This window comes from Candoia aspera, chromosome 4 (genome assembly GCF_035149785.1).
Source record: "Candoia aspera isolate rCanAsp1 chromosome 4, rCanAsp1.hap2, whole genome shotgun sequence".
Lineage (NCBI taxonomy): Eukaryota > Metazoa > Chordata > Lepidosauria > Squamata > Boidae > Candoia > Candoia aspera.
Window position 1 is genome coordinate 44,642,768 of NC_086156.1, and position 16,892 is coordinate 44,659,659.

The 16,892-nt window shown below is 39.4% G+C and overlaps 1 protein-coding gene across 1 annotated transcript in view; it reads left to right on the top strand.

Moving 5' to 3' along the window:
* The first annotated feature begins 10,418 nt into the window (after nt 1-10,418).
* The window catches only part of LOC134496297 (collagen alpha-6(VI) chain-like), a 53,426-nt gene continuing 46,952 nt past the window's right edge, over nt 10,419-16,892 (top strand). Inside the window, exons 1-3 of the mRNA XM_063302037.1 lie at nt 10,419-10,485; nt 11,716-12,245; nt 13,184-13,844. Of these exons, the coding sequence (XP_063158107.1) occupies nt 10,419-10,485; nt 11,716-12,245; nt 13,184-13,844 (1,258 nt within the window). The remainder of the gene's footprint in view (nt 10,486-11,715; nt 12,246-13,183; nt 13,845-16,892) is intronic.

The window sequence follows — 16,892 nt, forward strand, 5'->3', positions numbered from 1 at the left end:
AAAAATTGTTTTTAAGTCCTTAAACTTGTATTTAAAACTTCTTTCAGTAAGGATTGAAGGAAACTCACCTAGTGCTGTAAAACTTGTTGATCCTAATAGCTGAAAAGCAGTTAACAAGCAATTTCCAAAAGTGATTAGAAAAGGAAGTATGCAAACTTAGTGTCCTGTCAAGGGCCCCGACTGCTGTTTGAGCATGAAGGCTGTTCCCTTGTCTCCCAGAGCTCTAAATCCACCAGAGACTGCTGTCTTGCAGTCTCTTCATGAGAGGCAACTGTCTGGAGCACTTGTGGGCAATCTCAAGTCCCTACCTTGCCCAGAGGGATTATCTAAGAGCCTGTCTACTCACTGTTCTCATTCTGCCGCAGTCGCTGGCTCTGCTTTCATGCAGCCACCTTCAGTTTGCCATTTCTTCCCCGGAAGTCTCTAAATTGTAAATTGTTGAGCATAGTGTTAGGCTTCTTTCAAGTTATTCTAGTGCATAACATTAGGAGGACATTCCATGGCTACTGATGAGACTGGGAAACTGGAAATTCCTCTCAGAAGAAGGGAATGGCAAGCCACTTCCATACTGTTGTCAAGAAAATATGGATGTGTCAATGTAGACAGCAGAAATCAAGCCTGATTCAAGAAAGACTTTGCTTACTTACTTAGTCCTACATTTATATTTTACAACTTCTGCTAGATGCAGAGTTATGCAGAGTACCAAGTTCCATATTAAGGCCTTTGGAAATCCTCATCCCCCCCTCCACTTTGGGCATCTGTGATTTCACCTGGCATTGTCTGTACCTTTTCAAGTTCACAATAACAGCTCCAAGAATTACAAGCAAAAGGGAAAAATAAGAAATTGCTTCAGGATACTTAATATGAATCCAACAAATTGTGAATCCACAATTTCAAAATTATGATGCTGTACAATTCTATATATTTCCATTGGAATCATACCAATTTATACTACTGGCCCATCTGCCTTAGTATGGTCTACATAGGTCAGGCATTTGTTGATGACCTCTGGCAGACCCAGGACAGGTTTGTGGAACCCTCCTGTTCTCCATGATCTCGCAGTGGATTTCAGTACCATCAATCATGGCATTCTTCTGGACCAACTATGGGGATTTGGAGTGGGGACCTCCTAGTCCTGCAGAATTCCTTTTTTTAGTCCTCAGTGGGGTTGTACTTCCCTATTCATGACTGGTAGACAATTTGGAGAGTTTTCTGAACTTGCAAATCTTGTTTGAAGAGCATGTGGCAGCTGTGGACAGGACAGTCTTTGCACAGATACAATTTGTGTCCCAGTTGCACCCATTTCTGGCTAGGGAGCCCCTCCAGACAGTCACTCACGCCTTGGTCACTTCACATGTGGAGTATTGTAGTGTAGCCTACATGGGTCTGCCCTTGAAGATTACTCGGAAGTGGCAGATAATACAGGATGCAGTGGTTCAGGCAGTAATGAGCATGCCATAGCATGCCCATGTAACATCCCTGCTTTGTGAGCTGTACTGGTTGTTAGCTAGCTTCCAGGTACAATTAAAGATGCTGTTTCCTACCTATAACGCCCTTCATGGCATAGGGCCTGGCTATCTGAGGGATCATGTCTCCAGTAGTTTATGTCCATATTGTATGATAGGAGTTGCTATGCTTGGGGTCCCATTGATCAACTGGTGCCATTTGATGGGACCCAAGAAGTGGACCTTCTCTGTTGCAGTGCCTCTCTTCTGGAACAGCATCTCTCCAGAGATTTATATGATCTCTACCTTGCTCTTGTTCTAATGATCCTTAAAAACATGGCTTTTCCCCAGGCCCTGGGCTAGGGTGGATGGTGGACCTCTTATGTGAACATGTATGTTAGGCTATATGTTTTATTGTTCTGTCTTATTTATTATATTCTTTTCATACTGTTTTAGTATTGTGTGCTATCTAGAACCACTATGGAGTTGATTGGCCTTATACATTTAATAAAGGAATAAAGAAAGAAATATCATAGCAGAGTCATTTCTAGTCCTACACAAAAAAAAGAACTGTATTGGGAGGGCTTTTGTATGAAAAACATGGCCGTGTCACTAGGTCATGATGTTTCAGTTCTTTTGATTAGAACTAATTCCATACAGAGAGCCAGTCTGGTATAGTGGCTAAGGCCTCAGGCTAGAAACCAGGAGACTGAGAGTTCTAGTCCTGCCTTAGGCACAAAGCCAGCTGGGTGACCTTGAGCCAGTCACTTTCTCTCAGCCCTAGGAAGGAGGCAATGGCAAAGCACTTCTGAAAAACCTTGCCAAGAAAACTGCAAGGACTTGTCCAGGCAGTCTCCAAGACATGACTGAACGGATTAAAAAAAAAATTCCAGACAAGTGATCAGTACATAGTTTTGTGATTACTTACTTAGAGTGAGCTCAAGTGTCAACTCTCCAGCTGGCCCATCTTAGAAAGAGCCTGAAAAATCAACTGAAGACAGTGGCTATATTCATATAAGATGCTTAAGAAGCTCAGTTAAATAAATAGTAGCATTTCACAGCATACTAAGCTTGGTTAGTGGTAATCTTGCTTAGTTTGTATATGGCTTAGTATGTGTGAACCCAGCCTGTGTTTCTAGTTTAATCAAAGAAAATAGGATTAATTCTACAACAAGATTAAGTGTGTTATATGAATGTAGCAATGTAGCTTCTAGCCTATTTTCTGAACAGGTGATACTTTGGGTGTTTGGAGAGATGCTAAGCTTTGCACCCAATAAATGTTAAGCATTCATAAAGAATTCAAGCAGGCCCTGCAGGGTCAAGATGGTGGTCATGACAGTGTGATTGAAACTCTACCTGTTTTGTTTGTGTGTGTGTGTGCGTGTGTGTGCATTGCATCCTGTGGCCACCCCTGATTTCAGGCTTCTTATGGCAGAGGAAAGAACCCGCAGTCTACCAAACAGGGCCAAATGCTATCTCAAGCAAGGTACATCTTCAACACAGTTTCTGTCTAATCAGCTCTTGATTTTATTTTTATTGCCATTAGACTGTGTATTGGCATGGAGTGATCTGAGCAAAGTTGTACTTGTCCTTTTTTACACAAACATACGTACACACCAACTCTTTGGTGAATGAATATTGATGTACAATTCTGCAATGGTAATAAGAAATCAATGTTAATGAAGCATTGCCCCTTTTGGCCAGTATTGTCATCTGTATGAGTTAACATAACATCTGCAAGTTTTCGTTTCTGCTCCTTGAAAGTTGGGGAGGTTGTTCTTGAATTGTGCATCCCCTACGCCAGGAGTATACCACCTGGGGAGAGGACTCTGTATGGTGTGCTGAAAAGGCCCTACTATAAAACAAATGATAGGGTTGGCTGGGCCTGGCAGCTAAGCAGGGTTGGGCCTAATTTGTATTTGGATGGGGGAGTACCAGGAATACAAGGCTAGAGTGTGGAGTGGGAAATCAAAAGATATTCCAGGAGAAGTCAAAGGCAAATGGCTTTTCTACGGTTGCCAAGAAAATTACATGGTTGTATCCAAGAAGACACCAGGAACTGAGGCTGGCTCAGAGAAGACTTTACTTCTTATTTGCATTAAGAGGTGGGGCAGAGCCAGTACAAAATATACAGTCAATTGACTCTCATCTAATTTAAATTAAATTAAAATGAATTAAATGCAGATAATGTGATTACTCCCCCTGCATTTAATACTTTCCCTCTTCTGTTACATAAAAAATGTTGTTTTGGAAACAATTTTTGACTTTTGGGGCTGGGTGCAATGATTTGAGAACCACAGGTGGTCCTGGACCACAGCTGTGCAGCCCTGACTCCAGCCCATTGACCCAGACAGTTACCTGGTTCTTTGCCCCTCAGTCGATCCTGGGCATTGGCTGCATTGCTACAAGGCAGTGGTTGTACTGCAAGTGAAAAAGGGTCAATGTGAATCGTAAAGCCTCTTTTAAAAGTGGCATTTCCTCCACTGTTATCATTGGAAATGGCCTTCAGTACTCTTACATTATGAGTATTAAAGCACATAATCGGACATACCATTCATGTTTCAGCAAATCTCTGAAGGATATATTGTATTTATATAAGTCAGCAACGGTTCTCCTGCCTGCCTACTCTGAGTCCAAAACCACTTCTGGGATTGAACAAGGAAGTAATTCTCCAGTTAATTTTCTCCTAGGCCAAGAATGGTGCACAAGGGAAGGCCAGGAAAATCACTTGATAGCTCATCCCACTGGACCTCTTCTAGCATTTCAGCTACCGAAGGAAGCCTCATGAACAGCTCAGTTTTTTCTCCAAATTGTCTTTGCAGAGCTGTTATCGGTGGGCATCATCCTGCTTGTCAAAACTCTACTGGGAGGGGAAAATAGTTAATCCTGCAAATATACATATGAAGAATTTATTTTAGGATGCTTCAAGTTTTTTCCCCCTTTCTCTCTTGCTATAAGCTGCAAAATACCACAACCATCTGAGAAGTTTCTGCTCCTGAAGAAGGAATTTACCAGATTGGATTGAGTCCCAAAGAGCAAATCAGGTTAGTAAAGGACTCTCACAGGTCAAAATTAAGAGACAGGCTCACTTTCTTCTTGCTGGTGGTAGAATCAGCATTGAAGGCTGGTTGGAGAAAAGGAAAATAAGGAAACAAGGGAGATAAGACCGTAATGGGAACAGAAAGTTTTGATTTGGAAAGCTTGCAACATTCTTATAGCTACACCCAGGGACTGCAAATCAACTGGAGAGATTAGCTCAACCTCTGGGATCCTCTGAACAGGTTGCAGGTTTGCTAAATAGCTGGTAGATAGCAGCAACTGTCTTTGGTGCTGAATGTGACAAGAAGGCTTCATTACTATACACAAAGTCTCTTATTAGATCTCTGTTCAGATATGCTGAGTGCAATAGAATCTGTTTTCAGAATCTGTTTTCAGAATGTGCGTATAAAATTTCTGCATTATTCGCTTATTTGAAATCTCTGATCCGGACGTACTTGATTATTTAAACTATGGTGACTGAGCTCACTTCTGTCAATCTTCTCGCCCAAAAAGGAATTAGATACAAAGGATAGCATACAACATCTGTATATGGGAAGTTGTATAAATTTTGTCACCAGCTTTTAACTTCAGCTTCTCATGTATCATAATGTCTATATTATAATAACCATGATCAGCTTCCTCAGTGTTTACCAGTTCTTCGAAATGTTAAAGATCATTTGAGTTAAAAGAGGGTCTAAATATTATTGTTTGGGTAAAGCCAGTTGCAAAAAAAAAAAAATGTTGAGCCTTCTAGCAAATACCTTTTAAAATGCCCCTAACATTCATGACTCAGAGTGCATTAGAAGAATGAAGAATCTGTTTGAGTCAAAGCAAGTCTACTTCTAGAAATTAATTGCAGTGTGATTATGTGGTTTGAAAGACATAAACATAAATTGGATTCTAAGACAGTAGAAGGAAGATTTCCTGTCTTCATCTAACAACGAAAGTCTCCAAACTCTCCAGAGGATGGGTACTTTTAACCAATATGACATGGAGTTCTTGGGGAGATGGGGAGGGATGAAGACTAGAACCTTTTAAAAATATATATGAACACAGAGTTGCTTATTTTAGAAATTATATTTAACATCGATATAAATTTTCAATTTTAAAAGGTTTAATTTACTTTAATCATCACAGCATTAACAGCTTCCAGTTTCTACTGTATAGATACCAGTGTATTTAGCTATTATTTGTATTTTACAATGTATTATTATTTGTATTCTATAATAAAACAATTAATTTGGAAAAAATAATAAAATGATAAGATATCGATTACTGCTAACAAAGAAGAAAGAAAAAAGACCAGAACTCTTTTCCTCATTGACTTTCTGGAATTATTTTTTCAACTGAATTCTAGTTTATTATTTATTTCTTAGAAGTCTATTGCAAAATGCCCAGGAAAACAGAGACAGAAACTGATGCAGAGGGAAGAAAAAAGGGCAGCTTGCTTTCTGTGAATGCCTCTTAGTCATTAGACATTAGGATCCCATGGAATGTCTAATAATGGACAATTCTTACTAGTTAATTCTTGTACATCTTTATAGAAATTATGGATTTGGTCCCATGTCAATAGGAAACTTATATTCCCCATTTTCAGAACTGAAGAAGTTTCAAAATTTTATGAGCAATATGACAGAATATAACAACCCCCTCCCCCCAATGCCCACAAAACAGTGGGTGACAGCCTTTCTCCTTAATTTCACTTAATATCAAAAGACGGGTCTTAGTTTTTGAAAGCTGTGTTCAAGAAGAAACTTGTACAGAATGCATGTCTGGATTTGTTACATCTGGAAAAAAAGAAGTGGAGAATATCATGCCAAAATTTATTTGATGAGAGATGTAGATCACGGAGCTAAATCTAAGAAGTTGATGTGAAGTCTCCCTGGTGCTGGATGTTTAATACAGTATTTTGTTTCATTGATATTAAACATTGTATTCTGCTCTTTTAGTGTATATTTCACTCAAGACCCACTCAGGGTGGCCCATGGCACAGTCATAAGTTTATTACTACTCTTGAGAAAAGCTTTGGGGAATAATGAGGAGGCTGCTCTCCTGAAATAGACATAGAAGAGCAGATGAATATCTTAAATGGCAGATATTGAAACCTGGTGTAAGCAAAACTTTAATAGAAAGAAATCCTGAAAGATTTAAATTAAAAAATAATTCTGTAAATGATGATCTATGAACAAGTAACTGAAATCAACTGGCTGGGGTTACATGAATAATGATTTTTCTGAAATACTAGTAATTCTAATTGCAAAAAAGAATAACCTTGAGTCTTCAGTCAAAAGAGCGTCAGGGAATATTATCCAACAGTGAAGCTTCCAGAACATCTTTATTTCACAAATGTCAAATGAACAATGTTTCATCACCTCAAGTGCTGAAGACCCTTTGAGAGAATGCAGAGGGTCTGGGAGAAGTTGCTTCCAACACCATGTTGAAAAATAAAAGTTCCCTGTGTTTTGAGGATAACAATCAGAGAAAAAAAAAATTGGGGCGGGGGGAAATAAAAACTTGTTCTTTATGTGGTTGCCCAGTTCAAAGCAAGAGAGTACACTGATATGATTGATCAGCTTTCCAGGAGCACAATGGGTGCACTTAAAAATTACACTTGTCATTCTACAGTATACCAGGCTGCTTAGAAGTACTGTAAGTCCCATTTAACCCAATGAAACTTATTTTTGAGTAAACATCTCTAGGCTTACAGTTTATTATTGCAAAGTGCCACCTCCCTTTTCTCCCAACTAGCTGGTCAGCTGAATCCTGAGATTGCTGGTGTCTTACTGCCCTGCTTACAATCAACCTGTTAAAATGCTGGCTCCTCATAGTGAGGAGTCAGTAAGTTGCTAAGCTTTTCCAGTGATGCTGCTGCCTAGAATTTGTTGTTTTCCCACAACAGGAAACCAGCAATCGGCAAGCTAGTCAATGGGGGAAGGGAAGCTTTACTGTATCATTCGATAACAATGACAGATCTATGTAACAATAATAGCTTTCTTGTTATAGTTAAGTATATCTTCAAGAACTGGATGAAAAAGTTGTAAGCAGCTAATGAAGGGCTAGCCCTGTATTTTGGCAGGACGAAGTAGAAACTTCTAACAGCAGGCTTTGGCTGGGTTCAACCATCATGCTAAGCAATAATTGGTTTGTTTGGTTTTGACTGCTGGATGAACCCAGCTACTGTGAATGTTTAAACTTTGATTAATGGCTTGCCATTAAGTGCAAATGCAGCTATCAGCTTAGTCAACAAATCATGATTAGCACAGAATTTAATTTGGCACAGTATGCAAATCAGCCATTGTGAAGGGCAGTAAATGGTGATTTATTTAATTCACTGCATGTATGAACATATTTTTATTGTCTGAAAGAGAGGAGACATTTAGGGGCTTTTTTTTTTGCCTCAGATAAATAACTGGGGCCTTGATACTAGGGGCAAGTTTGCTGTTCTCTCTGCCTCAGGCAGGAAAATATTTTGGGCCTACACTATAGAGATTTAAGTTAGAATCATGATGAAAGTTGAATGGTAACTTCTTTAAAATCTGTGTGACTTTCTAGCAAATGGCTAGTCAGACACCAAAGAGCTCATCTGGGAGATAGGACTCATCTTGTAGATTGCGAATTATAATTTTGGTACTCAATAGATTCCATTGCTCAAGACTCTATTTTGACAAATGGCAAGCTAAAGGGCAAGTTGCTTATTAGCAGTTTCCATTGGGGATTTCAACATGTTAGGATAATCTAAATCAGATTTGGATCAGCTGATTCAATAATTTGGCAAACTCTTTGGAATTCCAGTAAGGAATGAAACTTCCTTATTGTAGTGTGGCATCTTTGCATCGTGATGCAATATTAGAGCCGCCTTCTTTGTTTGCTAGCCATAGTGGTTTTAGAAAATATGGATTCATAACGACCAGTTTTAAGTCCAATATGTCAGATTGGGAACCAATGTTTTTTTAAAATGTGTAGATTATGCTTAACTGAAACACTGATTTATCTCTGTGGAGATATATATTAGCCTTCTTATTTGCCACAGCAATAATGGGCTTCCTTGGTGTCCTTAAAAACAATGACAGAGAACACCTTTAGAATTAGTGAAAGAAATGCAAAACCAGAATTAAGGCCTGGAGAACAATTAATCCTTGTCTGCCTTGCTTATGCTTTCCTTCAGTTCAGTAACATAAATGTATCCTCTAAAGTCCGTTTTGGAGTTCAAGGACATAGTTTGGCTTATGAACATTAATACCATATGCAAAGCAAATTAAAGCTTTGCCAAGGCATTTGGCCTGTACATTCTGCTGTCCTGTGTAAGAAATCATGTTTGTGTGTGTGTGAAAGAATGGAAACAATGAGGCCTCATCAGATGGAAGATCAGAATACAAATAGAGGACTTGTTCAAACATTACCACATCTTTGGATGTTCACATAACAAACATTCTGTGCATTCTCTCTCTTCAGAAAATACGAGTGACACAGATTGTAACTGACTGTGCTCTCTGGAGTCATGGCAATTTAATTCTAGCTTGATTTCTGAAACTTGCTAGAGCCATTCTCTGAAAACCAAATCTGTGACATGATGACTAATTTACAATAAGTGGAACAAGGCTTCCAGTTTCCATTAGGGATTATTCAGAAAGTGGTCATGAGATAAGAATGCAAAGGATAGTAGTGAAGCCACAGAAGGAATGCAATGTTGTTTGAATGCAACAAAATACATTAAAATGTAGAGGCTGACTTTTAAAAAGCCCTCAAAAGGGTGACATAGCTTACGGATATGAATGTTGTACCATAGTATTTGAGGTAGAAATTTTTCTCAACTGGTCCTATGTTCTCAAGGCACAATAACAATAATTTAAGAGCTTAGAAATTACTGCTCTCAGATGCAGAGGCCTAGTTCACACAGCAGACTCAGCCATACTGTGGTTTGTTTAGTTTTGATTTAACATGATGTGTGAACCCAATTGATATGAACTGAAAACTACTCTCCACGACAGGGATGCACAAGTGGTTTTAGGCTATGGTCTTTAATTAGCTACTTCAGAAAGTAAGTGACTCAACTTCAAGGTGAAAATAAAGTTCCTCGTTCAAGCCAATTAGTTAAATTGACAATTCTCCATTTGCTTATTTATTTTCTCTTCAAACTTATTAAAATTGGAATTTGCTGGCAACTTTTGGAGGTCTTTGAATATTGCATGCATGGCTTTCAAGCACATTATGCAAGGCTTAGGCTGTGCATGCTTGCCTACCTTTGTGGAGGAACCCAACTACTTTTTCACAAACCATGTTTAACCATGGTTAAAATAAACTTGTTTTAATGTAGTTTGAATCTTCAGGTATGTAGGCAAGCTCTTGCCATAATAGAAAATGAAATAATTGGTTCTGACAACAGATTTAAAGGGGAATGTTCATATAACCCAGGGCTAGCCATTTCATGCAGCATGAGGTCAGCCATCATGAGATTAGCCATCTCACGCAGTAGATGCTGTGGAGACAGCAGTTGCAGTCCCCTTAACTTTTTGTCCGGAGTATCCTCTCCCAACTATAATTCTTGGGGGGAGGAGAATCATACCTACTACAAGGCCTGTCTACCATTTTCTGAGCTGGCCTGTTGTCTTCATCCCTTAGTATGCGCATGTGCATCAACACATGTACAAGAAGGGTGCTGGGTTCAGTCATGATGCTGTGACTACCATCTTACCTGTTTTGACATCCCTATGGATACTACTGGAAGATAATATCCTGGCATATGGTGGTTTGGCGTATATATGTCAAATATGTGAATTTGTGTATGCAGATATTGGCCTTTATTTCAGGCATTGAGATGTCTATGGTAAGCCCTGGTTCATCTTTATATCATATTCTCTTGACACTTGTGAAAAAAATATAAATGGCATTTTTAATTTTCCCTTCACAGCTAAGGATTGGAACATTGCTCAAAATATGAAGATGTTGTTGATATTAATTTTCATAATTACTGGGACACAGACTTCCATGGCTCAGAAACCAGGTACAACAGATTTTTTTACCCCCTAATGGTAAGATATATCCACCTGAGAAACAGGAGTTCCGTGAACATGACACTAAAAGAAAGATGCATTTGAACCACTGAGAAAAACGTAAGGAACAGTTAGACATGCTGAAGGATTACTGTCAGCAGTTTCAAGCAGGTACCCTCCAGGGGTTTGGGGGCTGTAGTTCTTAGCATTCAAAGGGTGCATTGAAACCAGAATTCAGGTTCCTTAACTGAGGGAGGAGAAAAGGCTAGCAAGTGACAGGGGAGGTGGAATGTGTTTTGATTGATCAAGAGGCAGACTGGTGCCCAGTCTTACACCTTTTTAATGGCCAACTGATGACCTACTTATTTCAGTCTTCCATCTGGAGATCTTTTAAAATCTCTATTTGGTGCTATTGCAATTTTTTTTAAAAAAAGGATACTTTATTAGTTTTATTTATTCAGGCTTTTAAAAATTGCTCTGTTGGATTCTTGTATGCTTTTAGCTGTTCTAGGAGTTTTCAGAACTGAATAGCAGTTTATATTTAAAAACTGAAATAATATTATTTCCTCCTATGATGGTGCATATGTGCCAAGAGGATAGAGGAAAAGAAAGAGAGGATTCCTTTGTATACTAGTCCCTGAATTAAAATGTGGTGCTATGAGGGCATCCTAAACAAAATGCCATCTGAGGTCCTTCTCTTTTCCTGGTTGGTAAGAAACTCAGGAGGTTTGCACAGACCTCCCTCCTCCCACAGTATTTCCTCCATAACCAGAACTTTTCCCTGTAGTGTGGTAGGTGGGCTGAGAGTCAGTGGCTGGCCCAAGATCACACAGTGGCCTTGTACATATGAGGACTGGCATGAACTTAGGTCTCTTTGGTCATAGGCCAACCCAAGGTCCAATATTAAATTCAGTGTTCAATTTAACAATTTAATTTGAATCTCCAATCATATTTTAAGGGATGTTTTCCCTGTGTCAGCTTGACAATTACTAAATGGCAATAACTTCTGGAGGTCTCTAAGGGTTGCACCTCAAGGCACTTGACAGATTGTGGTCCTTGTCCAATTACATCTTATGATCTGGCCCACAAAAAGGCTTTGATAAATAGTTTTAGGCTTCTGGCTTCCAATTGGCTGGCTTCACTTACTAGTACCTTTTTAAATGTACTGAAATACTTGAACATTTTGTTTTGAGGCCATAATGCTTAAGCATTACGTCATTATATCTTTTCTTCTTTTTCAGTTCCCAAGCCTGTTGATATTATATTTTTGGTTTCCAGTAGTAATACATCTTTCCCTTATGTCAAAACATTTATTAGTACAGCAATCAAGAGTTTACCTTTTGGCCCTAATGAATATCGCATTGCACTTGCTCAATATACCGATAAAGTATATAGTGAATTCCAATTGGATACCTACAAAGGGAAGAATCCAATGTTAAATCATATCAAAAAGAGAATGGTACCCAGAGCTGGCCTCTTAAAAACTGGCAGTGCTCTCTACAGAATACATGATATTGATTCCTGGAAACCAACTCCTGGAAAAGACAGGTCCAAGATTTTGATAGTGATCACATCTCAACAATCTAAAGATGATATAAAAGAAGCTGGCCAGCTACTACAGAAAGCTGGAGTAAAGGTCATTTCAATTGGGATGGAAGATGCCTCTCCTGATGAACTACATCTGATGGCCACAAAGCCATTTTATTTCTTCTTTCCTAGAATAGAAGACCTTAGTTTATTTGGTCAGAATATTTCTAGGATCGTAGTTGATGCTATTCACATAGGTAATAATGATGCAAATCTTTTAAATATGGCAGCTGTGAACATGAACTACAAAGCAGTATTAGAAGGTAAGACATACGATTCCATGATTCCAAATAGATTTATTAGGAAGAAGTTGGTGGTGTTAGCCAAAAAAGTATAAAACTGACTCATTTGAAATAATGTTGTAAACTTAGCATCATATCCCTTTGCAAAAATGAGTAATGGGTTATTTATTTGTTTATTTCAATTTATATGGCTTCCCTTTTCACCGATGCAACTCTGGGTGGCTATTGTGTAGAAGAACAGGAGAGGCAGTGCTGTGTATATTGCCTTTTGCTCCTGGGGGTATTATGAGGCCTCTATTCAATAAACATTTAATAAACACACACACACACACACACATACACACACACCTGCATCCCAATGTACTGTACAAACATTTCCCTCTGGTGGGAGGCACACATGAGTCTCCAATAGTTCTTTCTTATTTTCTGACCCTTATAAATAAACATTAATGGCAAAAGTTGCCAGTTTTCATGCAAAACAACAATAGTTAGAATGCAGGCATGTCAAGTTTTTATGCCAACAGACTTGAGCTCCCACTCCCACTCCACCAAACTCTGGACCCCCACCCTTACTATAAACCTCATTCCTGCCCACCCACAGTGGTTTCCACCTGCCAAAAGATTGGATGGTTCTGATCTATAGCAGTCTCCCCCAAGTAACCCAGTGTGCTCCTGATGTGTTGAATGGCAACTTCCACCATTATTTTCCAGCCTGGCCAAGACCTTGTTGTCTGGTGAAGGTGGGAGTTATAGTTCAGCATATCTGAAAGGCACCATTTGGAAAAGATTTACCTAGAGCAAAAGTGAAGCAGAACGCATGTCTTTTGGGACGGATAAATGTGGAAGTGTAGTTGATTCACAATAGAGATGCCTGAAAAAGCTAATCAGCAGCCAAAATGGAATGTTGTGTTTCCTTCCTATTATAGCATGTCATGGTGATGGAGTTGCTGATTTGGTATTTATAGTGGATGCAGGTTCTTCACAAACAAACTTTGAAAAGATGCAGCTCTTTTTAGAAAACCTGGTGTCTTCTTTGGATGTGAAGGAGAAATGCATAAGAATAGGCCTGGTGACTTTCAGCAGTAAGCCCCAGATGATATTTTCACTGCAGATGGCAACTGATGGAATTCGCGTTTTGCAATATATCCAAGGACTGTCACCTAAGCCAGGAAAAGCCAATGTAGCTTCTGCCATCAATTTTGCAAGGCAGCAGGTCTTCAGTGCCAGTGCTGGAAGTAGGAAGGCTCAAGGGGTAGAACAAATAGCGATTCTTATCAGCCACAGATCTTCAGAAGAGGGTGTGAAAGATGCAGCTAAGCTGCTCAGAAGAGCTGGTGTGACCTTGTTTGCCATTGGCATTGAAGAGGCCAATATTACCCAGCTCACCCAGATTGCTGCTTACCCACCATCGCGATATGTTACTCAACTAAGCACATTTTCTCATTTGCTCAATAAGTCTATGGATTTTCACAAGAAAATTATGAACCAAATAGAGGAAAAACTCTACATGGATACCAAAAGAACAGAACTTCTGAAAAAAGGTAATTTCTTGTCAACAAGGTTTTTGCAGGGGTGGGCTCTTAACAGCAAAATCAAGAGGCAAGTATGTTGACATCTTGTGGAAAATGTGTTTTCTTGCCAAAATTAGTGCAAGAACATTCTAGAAACCATCAACCAAATAAATAATAAAAAAGTAGTTGTTGGCCATAGGAAACGTTCCAAAATCAGTAGGGGAGTATATTTATGAGATCAACCCAAAGATCACAGAAACACATTAGAGAAATTCTTCATTACTCTAAAACAGTAGTATGCAATTTCTGACAGTATAAAGGTTGCACTGGGCTTTACGTGATGTGTCAGGGGCTGCAAATTCAAAAGGGCAATTTCTGTCAGCCCAATTTGGAGAGGCTATCTGGGTTTTTTTATTTAAGAGATGGAGTCTATATAGCCACCTTTTTTGCAACAGCACAGGAGACATGAATAAAGTTTGGCTTAATGAATTTATCAACTCTCAATCTTTGAATAGCCTTTGTATCAGCAGAAAGGCAAGAATGAATAATATGATTCTAGGTTTCATTTTAAAAGCTGAATTATAATGTTAAAATTATCATTGCATGTTGATATAATGTAATACCACTCTGATATTTATTTATTTATTTTTCAAACTTCTATTACCGCCCATCTCCCCCAAGAAGGGGGGACTCTGGGCGGTTTACAATAAAACCAGGATTAAAATCATAAAATATAAGTTACAATAAATATACCAATAAATAAGAATAAGATATTGTAGAAAAGCAGTGAAATTTTTATGGTATTATTGTGTGCTTTCTTTTTTCTAATTGGTATGCTTTAGCTTTTTAAATATATTGTTGTTTATTCGTTTAGTCGCTTACGACTCTTTGTGACTTCATGGACCAGCCCACGCCAGAGCTTCCTGTCGGCCGTCAACACCCCCAGCTCCCCCAGGGACGAGTCCATCACCTCTAGAATATCACCCATCCACCTTGCCCTTGGTCGGCCCCTCTTCCTTTTGCCCTCCACTCTCCCTAGCATCAGCATCTTCTCCAGGCTGTCCTGTCTTCTCATTATGTGGCCAAAGTATTTCAGTTTGGCCTTTAATATCATTCCCTCAAGTGAGCAGTCTGGCTTGATTTCCTGGAGGATGGACTGGTTTGATCTTCTTGCAGTCCAAGGCACTCTCAGAATTTTCCTCCAACACCACAGTTCCAAAGCATCTATCTTCCTTCTCTCAGCCTTCCTTATGGTCCAGCTCTTGCAGCCATATGTTACTACGGGGAACACCATTGCTTTAACTATGCGGACCTTTGTTGTCAGTGTGATGTCTCTGCTCTTAACTATTTTATTGAGATTTGTCATTGCTCTTCTCCCAAGGATTAAGCGTCTTCTGATTTCCTGACTGCAGTCAGCATCTGCAGGAATCTTTGCACCTAGAAATACAAAGTCTTTCACTGCTTCTACATTTTCTCCCTCTATTTGCCAGTTCTCAATCAAGCTGGTTGCCATAATCTTGGTTTTTCTGAGGTTTAGCTGCAAGCCAGCTTTTGCACTTTCTTCTTTCACCTTCATCATAAGGCTCCTCAGTTCCTCTTCGCTTTCAGCCATCAAAATGGTATCATCTGCATATCTGAGATTGTTAACGTTTCTTCCAGCAATTTTAACTCCAGCCTTGGATTCCTCAAGCCCAGCACGTCGCATGATGTGTTCTGCGTACAAGTTGAATAGGTAGGGTGAGAGTATACAGCCCTGCCGTACTCCTTTCCCAACCTTAAACCAGTTCGTTGTTCCGTGGTCTGTTCTTACTGTTGCTACTTGGTCATTATACAGATTCTTCGGGAGGCATACAAGATGACTTGATATCCCCATACCACTAAGAACTTGCCACAATTCGTTATGGTCCACACAGTCAAAGGCTTTAGAATAGTCAATAAAAAAGAAATAGATGTTTTTCTGAAACTCCCTGGCTTTTTCCATTATCCAGCGGATATTGGCAATTTGGTCCTGAGTTCCTCTGCCTTTTCTAAACCCAGCTTGTACATCTGGCAATTCTCGCTCCATGAACTGCTGAAGTCTACCTTGCAGGATCTTGAGCATTACCTTACTGGCATGTGAAATGAGTGCCACTGTTCGATAGTTTGAACATTCTTTAGTGTTTCCCTTTTTTGGTATGGGGATATAAGTTGATTTTTTCCACTCTGATGGCCATTCTTGTGTTTTCCAAATTTGCTGGCATATAGTATGCATTACCTTGACAGCATCATCTTGCAAGATTTTGAACAGTTCAGCTGGGATGCCGTCGTCTCCTGCTGCCTTGTTATTAGCAATGCTTCTTAAGGCCCATTCAACCTCACTCTTCAGGATGTCTGGCTCTAGCTCACTGACCACACCGTCAAAGCTATCCCCGATATTGTTATCCTTCCTATACAGGTCTTCTGCATATTCTTTTCTTGATCACTTCTTCTTCTGTTAGGTCCTTGCCATCTTTGTTTTTGATCATACCCATTTTTGCCTGGAATTTACCTCCAATGTTTCTAATTTCCTGGAAGAAGTCTCTTGTCCTTCCTATTCTATTGTCTTCTTCCACTTCCACGCATTGCTTGTTTAAAAATAATTCTGGCTAACCTCAGGAATTTTGCATTTAATTGAACATATCTCCCCCTATCACTGTTGCCTTTTGCTTTCCTTCTTTCTTGGGCTACTTCTAGTGTCTCAGCAGACAGCCATTTTGCCTTCTTGGTTTTCTCTTTCTTTGGGATGTACTTTGTTGCCGCCTCCTGAACAATGTTGTGAACTTCTCTCCATAGTTCTTCGGGGACCCTATCTACTAAGTCCAGTCCCTTAAATCTATTCTTCACCTCCACTGCATATTCCTTAGGAATATTAGTGAGCTCATATCTAGCTGATCTGTGGGTCTTCCCTAATTTCTTTAGTCTGATCCTAAATTGTGCAGTAAGAAGTTTGTGATCGGAACTACAGTCAGCTCCAGGTCTTGTTTTTACCGACTGTATAGATGTCCGCCACCTTTGGCTGCAAAGGATGTAGTCAATCTGATTTCGGTGTTGTCCATCTGG